General features: G+C 35.2%; 1 protein-coding gene and 1 pseudogene across 1 annotated transcript in view; one reads left to right on the forward strand and one right to left on the reverse strand.

The window, feature by feature from the left end:
- Positions 1-1,770: 1,770 nt before the first annotated feature.
- ASZ1 (ankyrin repeat, SAM and basic leucine zipper domain containing 1) overlaps positions 1,771-13,753 on the reverse strand; it is a 57,653-nt gene continuing 45,670 nt past the window's right edge. Inside the window, exons 9-12 of the mRNA XM_006882696.1 lie at positions 12,342-12,366; positions 6,086-6,195; positions 5,199-5,312; positions 1,771-1,923 (exon numbers count right to left, since the gene is read on the reverse strand). Coding sequence (XP_006882758.1) covers positions 1,771-1,923; positions 5,199-5,312; positions 6,086-6,195; positions 12,342-12,366 — 402 coding nt within the window. The remainder of the gene's footprint in view (positions 1,924-5,198; positions 5,313-6,085; positions 6,196-12,341; positions 12,367-13,753) is intronic.
- Positions 6,882-7,954, forward strand: LOC102855850 (annotated as a pseudogene).

Genomic DNA, 13,753 nt, shown 5'->3' on the forward strand with positions numbered 1-13,753 from the left:
GAGGCAAAGACAATAAAGGGTCACCTCACAAATGTCAGGTATGTTGTTAGGACAGCCTATTACTTGGAGAAAGACAACATACTTAGGAAGGTGGAGAGACAGCAAAGAGAGCTCTAGTCCCTCTACCAGTGACGGCAACAATGGTTTAGAGTATTTCAGAGATTGTGAGAATAGCATAGGATAGGACAGGGTGCAGATCTGTGATTCATAGAGTTGCTATGGGTCATGCTTGACTCAACGACACCTACCAATAACAACAACAGTACTATTCTAATAATTTTAACTAAAAAAAATCCAATAGAAATTCCTTATTATATAATAATGGACAGGATGCTGTTGTTATGGAGTCACCTTTGACTCTAAGCAACCCTATGTACAATGGCTCTGACGCCTATCCTATCTTGAGCCAGTCTCATTGTCTCTGGTACATCTGCCTCTATTACCCCAGTCACTGGGTCAATCCATTTCATCCAGGGTCTTCCTCTCCTGTGTTGTTACTGTGAATGTCCTCCAAGGACTGGTCCCTCCTGCCAATATAATAGGCCCGAAGTATATGAGATGGAACTTCAAATCCTTGCCTCCAGAAAGCAACTTTTGTCTCCAGGACAAAAGGAAAATAAGGACTAAAAATGCTATTTATTTACAAACTTTTAAAATTCTGTAAGACTGATTATGACAAACACATCTTTTATTTTTACTAATGTTTTATTGAGTTTTTGGAGAAAGGTTCTATTGGAAGTTAGGTTTCTATTGAACAATTTCCATACAAGCTGATTAGTTCCAGGACATTAGTATCAGCATCTTTGTGCTCAATTTGTTCTCTTAACCAGGACTCTAGTTCCCCACCCTCCCCCTCTTTATCTGAGTATTTGTTGACCATCTCGTCTTATACTGATAATTTGTAAACAGAACACCAATTTTGCTGGTAATTTCCTTATTTTGTGCACTGCTCTATTTTACTAAAAGGTGATCTCAGAGGAAAGACTCCATCCTAGGTTTAAAGGGCATCTCAGGGAATCAGTTTCCACTGTTGTTGTATGCCTGCTCTTTTTGGTAAAAAAATAATTTGTGTCTGCTCCGTTATTTTCTTCTCCCATTCTAGCTGAAACAAACTACCATGACATTGGTCAGAACGGCCCATGGTGCTAGCTGGGCACCATCTAGTTCTTCTGGTGTCAGAAAAGATAAGGCTGTGGCCTGGGCAGACTTGCTTATTTCTCTCTGCTTTTGGTAATCGTGTTTGGCTCCAGACAAGTAGTGACCTGCAGTTGTGTCTTAGACACCCACAATCTAAGACCCCAGCAGCTACTCAGATAACTAGGATACAGATACAGACTTGGGTTTTTTTGTGGCCTGTATTATGCTGTTGACCGAGTTATCCCATGAGACAATGGTCCTAAGCCTTTAAACCACTGCTGGAAGGTGTATGGTTTTGTATGAGGAGTATTCACATTTGGACAATACTTAAATTTAAAGTAAAAACATTCAGATACTTACATTTCAAATGTAACTGAGATCAAACTAAAGAATTATTTATAATTTACTGCTTGATCAATGAGAACATGAGACAATAAATTCTATTTCTAACGAAAAAGGACAAACTACTTTCTAAAGAAAAACATTCTTATGTACATTATCATAATTTTTCTTATGGATTACAGGCAAAATGTAAAGTTTTATTGGTCCAAAAATTGTTAAAAGCTTTCTTTAGTTTACTACTTTGAGTAAGAGTAGTAAAAACATATATGCATATTTAAAAAATAATTAAGGTTATTTTTTCTGTAAAGTTAACTTGCATATGAAAAGGAGAAGCCCAAATCCACACACTGCAACGGCTGTCCGCCTCAGAATCCTACTGCCCCACGGGGAGACTTCTTCCACGGAGGGCACGTGAGTTGGATCACTCTCCCGTTCACTCTGTAACTAATAGTTAATGGGGGGTGGGGGGAATAGAAGAGGTAGAAGCATGAGAGATATCCTGGAAATTCAAACATCTTTATTTTTTAAAACATGTTTATTATTTACATATTTAAATAAAATAAATATGCTAAACCAGTGGTAAGGAGTTGCACTGTCAACCCAAAGGCAAGTGGTTCAAATCTACCATCTGCTCCAAGGAAGAAAGAAGGGAAATCTTCTGTGCAATTTACAGCCTCTGAAAACCTGCTAGACCTCAGCTATTAGAGCTGACTTGATGGCACATAACAATCTTAACATTAGAATGTTAGAAAAGATGTCGCAGTGCTTTTCTCAGGCTTAAACTCCGAAGTTTTTTCAGTATAATCAATCCCCACCAAAACGTTATCACAACATTCTGACACTTGAATTTGTAATTCTCATTATTCTCTTAGAATTTCTAAAATGCTCTATATAATTCTTTTTCAATTTTCTTCTCTAACATTATTAATCAAAATATTTTTAGCACCAGAGCTCCCTTAATTAATTTTTTAAAATGTACAAATGTCAATTCACTTGAGATGTAGGCAACTCAAGATTCTCATGGAAGATTTAAGATGAATACATGTCCTTGCAACATGCTCAAAGTATGTCAGATGGAGCTTCAAAATCCTCGCTTCCAAGGAGCAGCCTGGTTTTACCCTCTCTGGGACAGACCTGTTTGTTCTCTTAGCAGTCAATGATGCAGTCAATGATACATTCAATACTCTTGTCTAGCAACACAACTCAAAGGCATTGATTCTTCTTCTATCATAAGCATTATCAGTTTCACATTAAAATGTTTTCATACATGATCACATTCTAAAATGGTGTTAAGAGATCTTTTAATGCTAGCTTAAAGTTTCTATCTGTGAGGAATGACAATTGATATTTATTTCCTTCTGTACAAATTGGTGTTTTAGAAAAAAGCAAATAATCTTCTGAGAAAACTCAGAGGAAATTTAATAAAAACTAATAATTAGATACAGTGTAGCTTTTAGCTACTAGGCCACCAGAACTTCCTTGCTAAAGCTAGAATGGAATATTAGGATTTTATAAAAATAATTTTAGTAATAAAAGATTAACAAAAGTTTAAATGACTATTAAACAATGAAAGTATAAAATGTAATAAGTTTCTAAATCTTCACAAACACCAACTTCTCGCTGAAGAGCACACTCCCACAACACATAGACACTGTGGTGTGTGCATATGAGAGGGGGCCTGGGAGCTAGTGAGGACAAGGAGAATGAACAGAAACCAAAAGATCTTTGAAAGATGAAAAGGTTCAATCAGGCATATTTATAGAGTGATATTTACTAAAAACATTCTGTGCTGGAGTGGTGATAAAAACTTTTAAAATATTAGCAGGAATAACCACTACTAAAATCTATAGTATAAACACTTAGCTTTAAAAGTTTGCAAAATTATTTTAAATTTATAGCACAAAAAAGAACATCAATGACAATCTTACTACAATATTGTAATCTTGGCCTGACTTCCAAATGGCTTCAATTCAGCAACAGATTCCTTTTTGACACTGATGCTCCATTTACTGAATCCTGGGAAAGTCATTCCTTTTATTAACCAATTACTTAGAATGACCCTTTCTGACAAGAGCCTGTCAGTGTGTTGGTTTGAGAGAGAGTGATGTGGTGTTAAAGTCTAGCCTTGACCTCTCTCACCCTCTCTCTTTGTCACCTCCATACACTTGTCTGTGATAACTCCTATGTTTCTCTTTTAAAAAAAATTTCCCTTCAATTATTATTGGTAAACTCTGTAATAATAAAAGCTTAGTAGGCATGGTAGCATACCCTAAAATCTGGAAATTTTTATAGTTCCCTAAGTCAAATCTCATTAAGATGATAAGTCCTTGTAATGAAACTAGCAAAATTAATCCACTAATTTGCTCCAAAATTAAAGCTTTCTATCTGAAAGAATTGTCTGTTATTATTATAGGTCAATAAATGCACTTTCAAGGCCTTATAAGGAAGTCCATAAATTCAAGACAGGAAAAGTAACAGAAAGAAGGTTGTCTATTTAGCTAAGAAAAGGATAATTCTCTTTATAGGTAAGCATTATTGATATAAACATTTTGGTTCTGATTAGACTGTTTTAGGGTCAAACTTTAAAGAGGGTTTTGTGTTTTCAGTCATCAAATATTCAGTTCCTTCTCTCAAATTAAATTTCTATCAACCTTCTACATTTAATGTCTTTAGCTTGTTTTAGAGAAACCAAATAGTTCATTTTATATCTTCAAACAAGGATGTCTTGGGAAATTTCACATACTACACACTACAGTTTGATGTTTTGTGGGGAAAAAGACAAAATTTAAAATTTCCTTTGGATCTTTAGAAAAAGCCAAAACAAAACAGAAAATGCTATGTTAAGAAAATAAATATTATTTCCTTTCAATTCTTCCAAATGAGGTAGGCATGGTGAGGATAATGGTGGTGTAAGTTTTGCACTGTCAGCAAATTAAACTTGTATTTAGTTTGTGTGTGTAAGTTGTCTTAATGATCAATAGCATTAAAAGATTAACACGTATAAGGCTTGTTTTTAGGAAAATGGCTTTGTAGAAAATTTAATGAATAATTTAATGCACATCTATTTGTTTAGCCAAAATATTAATGACATCAAATTTACTAATTAGACAGTTTTGGAGAACTCAGAAGTGAGTTCTTTAGTTCACTATTATTTTCCTTTTTTATTACCTATTTTTAACAAAGTTTCCTTTATCAGGAGCACAGATTTTGCGGCTGATTTTTTTCTTAGTGGAAAAAAAGAATCACTTCTTACACTCAAATATATACTTTTTTTTAAAGTAAAAGAAAAATTCTTTCTTTATTATACAATCTCTCCCCCCAAGTCCACTCCACTGTGCAGCCTTCATTCTGGACCCCTGTCAGGACAATAATACCCAATCATACAATCCTTTTAAACAGGATTCGTGATACTGATGAGTCAGAACTGACATACTGCTGACCCTTCAGCAGGTTTTCAGAGGCTGTAAATCACAGAGGAGGACAGAGCATGGATTCAAACTTTGTATCTTTGGGTTAGCTGTGCAGCTCTTTACCAGTAGGCCAACAGAGCTTCCTTATATATAAGAACCAAAACCAAAAAGCTCACATTCTTAAAAACCAAAAAGATCCTTTTTTGATCACTGATTATTGAGAACTTAAATTGCTTCCTTGTCTAAGATAGTACTGTAAATAATCTCCCTTTGTCTTTCTGTACTTTTTTATACTAGATAAATAAATACCTTTTGAATTAAGGCTTTTAGCTTGCAGACTTCATTACTCAAATCTTCAACATTACTAACCAGTTCTTCACAAACAGAAGTAAAATTCTGGGGTGAAGCCCATTCAAGCACTATCTGTTAATAATTTCAAAAGTTAAATTTCAGAGAATGAAAAAAAAATGTTTTACAACTTTATATACACAGGGATTATAAAAGAATTGTTATTTTAAAAGTATACTCTTAAAGATAAATCCTAAAAAAACCACCAAAACCCACCAAACAAAAAAGATAAATCCTGACAGCAAATACAAATTGGTCATTTCATACAAATAATCAATTCCATTTTCAGAATGCATTTACTTACATATATGTATAGTTTAATTTCTATATGGGTATTAATATTATGGAAAATAAATTCTTAAAGCTTCAAGAATGATGTGATTCTGTATTACTGATATCCCAGTAAAATATATCTATTTTAAAAATGTTCAATTTAGACAAGTATCTAAAACCAATACACATAAAACCCTTACAAGATAATTTTGCTTCTAGAGGCCACTTATACTTTCACTATCAAACAATTCATTCACTAAAAAAGTCTTGTATTAATCTATTTTTCAGTAACACTAAACACAGTTTTATCTCAACTTTCTTGGTCTGCTTTAAGACAAAAATGCAAAGTTCAACGTATTGATTTTTTCTCTCATTTTATCTTTTTTAGAGGTATACAATATGATGTTTTTCAACAGATAAGTGCAATCAATATTTAATCAGTGACTTCTCGAAACTTTGTGATTTTTTAGAACTGATAGTTTCACCAAATCAGTACCATGTTTCTAAATTGCCATTCATCTGCAAAGCTCTTTTGTAGTCACATTTTATTTCCCTTAATAAATTTTGTACAATACCTTGTGAGAATTTACAGGTAACTCAGTAATGATATTCTGAACTGCTGTTATTAAATGTCCACATTGTTTGTTTAATTTCAGAAGGAAACTGAGGAACTCATCACCACTAAAGAAAGGAAAACAAACAAATGTTGTTGTTGTGTCTTGCTGAGTCAGAACTGACCCACAGCTAACTCTCCAGTCGACTTTCAGAGGCAGTGAATGCACAGGAGGAGACTGCTGATACTTCTCCAGCAGAGTAGTTGGTGGATTTGAACCATGTGCCGTCAGGATTGCAGTGCACTTACCATTAGGCCAGGAGAGCATTTATCTGGGTAGTTCCTAAAATCCTATTCATAAAATTAGATTTTAAAATATTTATAGAATAGCAACTATGTATTAGGGAATGAAATAAATGGGAAATCAAGCCCCTGATTAGGAGTATCTCAAGAAAAAAGATGAAATATGAACATAAAATCACAGCACCATTATTCACAGGGGCAGAAGGTAGGATCATGTAAAATTTGAGTTATGTGCAGATACTGCACTCAGTATTTTACTTTTATTATTTATTGTAATCATTTTGCCCCATAAAGCAGCTATTAATACTAGCTTAGAATGTAGACTTCTGAAACGCTGACAGGATGAACTTAATAACATAAAATATGGTGGGAACAAGGAAATAGAAACACTCCACAGAGATGATACCAGAAATCAGAATAAGAAGTTTTTCACTCAGCTGATGAGAGAGGGATTTGATGTGTGGAGTGGAGCAGGTATAAAAGTAAAACAGAAGGACCTTGTTCTCCATTCCCCCATGCTTTCCCCCAGGCTGTCCAGCTCTCAGCAGCCCCAGGTCTGTGGTCTTCTGGGGCTGAACATCACGCCTTCAATTAAGCTGCAAAGTTCTGATGGAGAGAGATTTAAAGTTGATGTGGAAACTGCGGAACAACCTGTGATTACCAAGATCATGCTGTTAGATCTGGGAATGGATGAAGGAGATAATGACCCAGCTCCTCTTCCAGATGTTAATGCAAAGGTCATTCAGTGGTACACTCACCACAAAGATGACCCTCCTCCTGCTGAGGATGACGAGAATAAAGAGAACAGATGACGTCCCCTTTTGGGACCAAAATTTCCTCAAAGTTGACCAGGAAACACTTTTTGAACTTTCTCTGGCTGTAAGAAGAAGACCTCTGTTAGGGACCTCTCTAGGGTACTGAAGAGCAAAGGTGTCACTCTGGAGACTAAGGTGCGTCTGATACAGGCGATGGTCTTTGCAATCACTTGTTATGCATCAGAGAGTTGGACAATGACTAGGGAGGATAGAAGGAGACTTGATGTCTTTGAGCTGTGGTGCTGGAGAAGAGTACTGAATGTACCATGGACTGCCAAGAAAACAGATTCATCCTGGAGAGGGTTAAAACAGGCTGCTCCTTGGAGGCAAGAATTCTGGGGTTTCATCTGACATACTTTGGACATGTTGTAAGGAAGGACAAGTCCTTGGAGAGGGACATCATGCTTAAGAGGGTGGAGGGAAGGCGCAAGAGGAGGAAAAGACCCTCTATGAGGTGGACTGATTCAGTGACTGGGGTATTCGGGATGGGTGTGTCAGAGGCAGTGCTATTGGCACAGGATAGAGCAGGGTTTAGGGCTGTTGTACATAGGGTCACTATGAATCGCAAGCAACTCGACGGCACATAACAACAACAACTGGCTGTAAACTACTTAGACATTACAAGTTTGCCTGATGTTACACACAAGACTGTTGCCAGCAGATCCAGGGAAAAAGTCCCCGAGGATATTCACAAGACTTTCTTTATCAAAAAGGACTGTACTGATGCAACAGCCCAGGTATGCAAAGAGAACCAGTGGTGTGAAGTGAAATGATGTCCTGCTATAAGGATTAGTCCAAATACTAGTTGTACTACTCAGTTTATAAGTGTTAATATTAAATTCATCAACTGTATCAGCAGAATATTGTCCTTACTGCATGTGTAGTTCAGGCACAGATTTCAAAACCTGTAGGTGAATCGGTTCTAGTGTACTCAAACTTATTCCCTGTTTGCTTTGAAAATAAAACTGAATTGTGAGTTTCTTATAGAAATAAGGGGGGAAAGTACAAAGGTAGAAGGTGGCAAAGGCGTAACTAAAACATAACCTTCTGAAGAAAAGTGAAAAGGATTAATGCAGCCTAGTGAAAAAAAGTTCAACATGAAAGCAGAAAATCTTACTTTAATTTTAGACAGTTTATACTGGGAGAGGTGTGAATTAAACAGGCAGAGAGGGAAGTAAGGACACTTATCAAGCGTGACAAACTGACACATGAGTAGCAGCACAATCTAACTGTTCTTTCATTTAAACTTTCTTCATCTCTTGGATGTATTTTTTTTGTATTGTCTTATATATTATGAACGTTTTAAAAAAATAATCTTAATGTAATTTTTAATGACTGAATAAAAGGACTTTATTAATGCAGTGCTAGTTCAACAATATCCCTGATATTAAATGGATAGTGTGTTCCCAATTTTAAAATGCGGAAATAGCTATGAAAAATATAATTGTACATATATCTATAATTGTACATATTTTTCAGTGTATGTGCATATTCATGCAAGAGGAGGCGTGACAGTAATTCTGAGGTACTGTTAATACATTCAAGTGGATGTCAGGTAGGCTCAGAGAAAAAGTTCAGGCAGAAACTGAAATTTCAAACCAGGGATAAAAAGATATTATTTCTGTTTAAAGTATTTCAGAGTAATAATGAAACGGTTGTTAACATTTTTTAATTGCATTCTCTAATTCTGAAAACATACTGGAATTAACTGTAGGAAAATTATACATACTCATCTATATGTTTTTGTAACAGAGTATTTTAGAAAATTTGACACATAGAAGGAAAGTATTTTAAAATAAATCAGTAGCAAAATTTTTGAAGTCACATTACCAGGACATTATAATCAATCAGTTCAACTTTTACTGCTGTTAGTTTTCTTATGACTTAATGACTAATTTCTTCTTTAAAGAATGACTTTGACCAAATGGGAAGTAAAACCTTTTCCGTAACATCGTGTAAACAAAGTCAGTGATTTAATAACAAGGTCAAATTCCTGGAATATATATCTGCCAGCTCTATTTTTTAAAAAATTCAGCAGTTTTATTAAGTGAACCATTCAGAACTCTGTACATTCTTTATGTCTATTAAATCCCACAAAGTAAATTCATATAGATAAACCCATGCCACCATACAGGTGTGTTACATTATAAAATTCAATCTGAAAGTCAGTTATGCAGAATTTGGAATATTCCTTCATAGAAACAAGGAAGGAAAAAGTTAAAAAAATTATTTTAAGTATTTACAACCAAATGCCTTCATAAGGCATATAAATATTTAAGAACCACAATATTGTTATTAAAACAATAATGAGGAATTTATTTAAATTCAGATATTCTTGTTATAAGGAGATATGTTAAGAGAATGGGAGATAATAAAAGGTTCACAATGAAGATTTTTACAAATTATGAATCATCAAATTATTCATCCAAAGACCAAATTCCAAAATGATATGAAAATGCTATTTGTGTATTTAATTAATGTTTATCATAGTTCAAGTTTAGTTTTAGACTCCAAGTGATACTACTGCATTTGTTGACATTGTATCAAACAGGACTTTGCAATTTTCTGTTTTCATTAGTATATTTACTCAATTCAATTTATATACACAATTATGTCACAGGCAAGATGAGTACGGCTAAGTGAGATATCAAAGTCCCAAGTGATTCTAATATTATATCCAAGTCTGGAAACTAGCAGTTTAAATGATGATGACAATATCCAGTAGGTTTTAAAGCATATACATAAAGTTCAAGTCTCCACTGATATGTAGGGTACTCTAACTGGCCAGGTGGTCAGGTATAGAATTCTCACTTATAGTATTTCTAGGGCGGAAATCAAGCTGGAAAATACTTAAATGAAATACACCACTTTTATTATCAGCGGGAAAAAAATTGCCACTTTCTTATCAACTGAAAAATAAAACTGAAATAATAATATCTGGAATTGAATGTAAAATAAATAAATAAATAAAATAAAAAAGCACTTCTGAGACTTTTAAAGGGAACGTAAATTTATTTATTAAGAGTTCTAAAAGCAAAATATACTATTTTCCCTTTGCACAGGCATTGTTTAACATTATTCCTAAACTTATTTTTTAATACATACAAAATCAAAAAAGGAAACAGAAGAAAGCTTCCTAAGAATTTAAAGAGCAAATGGAAAGAATGAGTAAAGAGGAGAGTCTTCCAAAACCAGAGTAGGAAAGACATAATTAACAAGAGCAGGTGGAATAAAACGCAGAGGAAAAATACCACAGTTGCATAAATCCCCAAAGAGGAAAGAAAGCCAATGTTAAAACAAAAAATACTTTTAAATTAATACTTATCAAGTGGTAGTGTTTAATGAAAGGTCAAAACTACCTAGCTGGATGGACGAAAAATTACTACAGTATGATCAGGTTTTTAGGATTCTAGAATCTGAGTGCCTTTAATTTTTAAAATGAGCATATAAACATAATTTAATAAAATCATTGAACAAACAGTTACACAATAATAAACTCAGAGGCAAAAGAAGCCTTGAGTGTTTCTAATCCATCCTACATTTCAATTTATTCCATAAACTGGAAATCTCAATTTAAGTCTATGTAATTGAATGACACCTATTTCTCCCTTAGCAACCATCTCATTTTGTGACTGTTCTCATTTATATGGCAGCAGTGAAATACCTCCTCCCCATGTACTGTGTACATAAATTATGCAGATATAGCAGTAATGAACACTGACATGTGAGATGAGACCACCACTGGCTACAATTCAAGTAGGTATATGTCCACAGGCCGAGCCACGATTCTCAAGTTGGCAGCTATGTAACTTGGTAGTTACCTACAGATGCAGCCATTCTCCATTTTGTGACAGGACATAGTCATCCTCGATTTTCACTGAGGCTGAATGCCAATTTCCTATAATGAACTAGTCTAGTCTTTGGAAACTCACTACGCTGTCAAATTAGGAGGAGTAGGTTTACCAATGTACTCAGTGCTAGTTTTTCTTGGCTGATCATGTTAGTGTTAAAACCTAAACTGAGGTGATAATAAACCAAAAGTCTTCTTTAGGTTTATCAAGTTAGGTATCACCCATTCCTCAATAAAATCATTTAGTTAAGAATAATATCATGCTTGAAAAGGACTGAGGGATGGCTCAGGAGAGGAAGACTCCAGAAGAGATGGATTGTCAAATAACTGGGGTGATGAGGGTAGGTGTGGCAGAGACAGTGGCTCTGGATGGAGCAAGATTCAGAGCTACTGTGCACAGAGTCGTTATGAGTTGTAGTCAATGCAACTACACATAACAACTTATTAAATTTAACCTTATTAATTCTGGGGAGTTTGCTACAACTTGCCAAGAAAATCCTGACACCCTAGAGCTGCATCTAGCCATATAAAGTTATAAAGCACTTGAAGTATGGTCAGTCTTGAATAGATATGCTGTTAGTATAAAACACATACCAAATTAAAAAAAAATAGATCAAAAAATAAGATATTACACTGCATCATTCAAAATCAGGAAAGGACTGCATCAGGGATGAGTCCTGTCTCCATACCTTTTCAATCTATATGCAGAACAGATCATTTGGGAGGTTGGGCTTTATGAGGAAGGACGTGGCAATTAGGGTTGGAGAAAGACTCAACCACAAATTTTGTTATGCAGATGACACAACCTTGCCTACCAAAACTGAGGAGGATCTGCAGTGCTTGCTGCAGAAAGTCAAGGATTGTAGTCTTCAATATGGATTGAAGCTCAACATTAAGAAAGCAAGCTTCTCACCACTGGGCCGATTGGCAGCACAGTGATAGATGGAGAAGAGACCGATCTAGTAAACAATTTGAGTTTGCTCGCCTACACAATCAAGATACTTGGCACCAGCAGTCAGGAAATCAAAAGATGAACTGCACTGGGAAAATCTGCTATGAGGGACCTCTCCATAGTACTGAGAAGAAATGATGTCTGTCTAGAGACTAATGTGTATCCAGGCAATGGTCTTTGCAATTACTTGCTATGTCCATCAGAGAGCTGGACAATGACTAGGGATGATAGAAGAAGAATTGATGCCTTTGAGTTTCAGTGCAGAAGAGTATTGAACATACCATGAACTGCCAAGAAAACAAATAGGTCTCTCTTGGAGAGGGTGAAACCAAGTTTCTCCTTGGAGGCTAGAAGTGAAGCTCCATTTCACATACTTTGGGCACTTGGCCAAGAGGGACTCCATGGGAAGGACATCATGCTCAGAAGGGTGGAGGGACAGGGCAGGAGAGGAAGATCTCAGATGAGATGGACTGATTCAGTCACTGGGATTATGAGGGTTGGTGTGTCAGAACCAGTGACACTAGCTCAGGATAGGGCAGGCTTCAGAGCTACTGTACACAGGGTCCCCAGAAGCCACAGGTGACTTGATGGCACATTAACAACAACAATAACCACAATTTATGTTTAAACCTTTTTATCCTTCAACAGAAACTCTGTGCATGAGAAGCAATTAACCGTCATCTTTCTTCCCCATGGTCCCTGGTAATAATGAATCTACTTTCTGTCTCCGCATTTGCCAATTTTGGACATTTCCTATAAATGAGATCATTAAATAGTTTTCCTTTTGTATCTGACTTACTCCATCCAGTCTAATATTTTCAAAGTTCATTCTTGTCTTTCATGTAGCGTAACTTCATTTCCTTTATGGATGAATAATATTCCAGTGTAAGTATATACCACACTCTGTTTATCCATTCATAGGAATGAACACTTGAGCTGTTTTTAATTGTTGACTTGGCTACTGTTGCAATAAACACTGGTGTTGAATCATTGATAATTTAAAAAAAATTAAAAACATGTTAAAATTTTTAACTTTTTGGATTAAATGAATACAGTATCAAAAGAAATGTGTTTCTGTTTTTTATAAAGTGACAGAAATTTTAAAACTACCTATGTGCGTGCATATTTCTACTGTGCATTATTGTTCTAAATAACATTTGCATATTATCACTATTTTTATCATATAAACATTTGCAAAACACTTTATTCAAGTCATTAATTATTTTAAACAAGCCAGAGCTGAAAACAGAAAGGAGTGTAGCATGCTTATAATTCATCAACCTGCTCTGTGTAGATACTGAACTACAAATCTAGTTGAATGAACTTATTCTCATATTATTAAAAGTGAGGTTCAGAGAGGCTTTGCTAAGACTTCCCACATTTAGTCATAACATCTCATTCCTATAATCTAACTCCTATAATCATCAGTATAATTTTTTCATGATTTGTTCTTAGAAAAAGTTTGGCTGGGGACTTACACACAAATTCTAAGTTGTTGTTTCCAGAATCCAACTTTCCTTATCCCCAAACAATGTGAATAATCGCTAATGAGATTGCCTGAAAGTATAAAATAAGAATTAAAAGAATTAAAGGTATCAAATGATTTTGTTTTGAACAGTGAACTGATCTAGTGATCAGTGATAGCACTCAATGGAACACACGAGAGCTGTTGTTGGGTGCTGCTGAGTCAGCTAGGACGCCCACTGACCCCCCAAACCACAGATCTGAACCCTGCTCTAACCTTCGTCAAGCACCCTTGCCATCTCTGCC

The sequence above is a fragment of the Elephantulus edwardii genome, unplaced genomic scaffold (assembly GCF_000299155.1).
Source record: "Elephantulus edwardii isolate Elephantulus edwardi_28Jun2011 unplaced genomic scaffold, EleEdw1.0 scaffold00022, whole genome shotgun sequence".
Classification (NCBI taxonomy): Eukaryota; Metazoa; Chordata; class Mammalia; order Macroscelidea; family Macroscelididae; genus Elephantulus; species Elephantulus edwardii.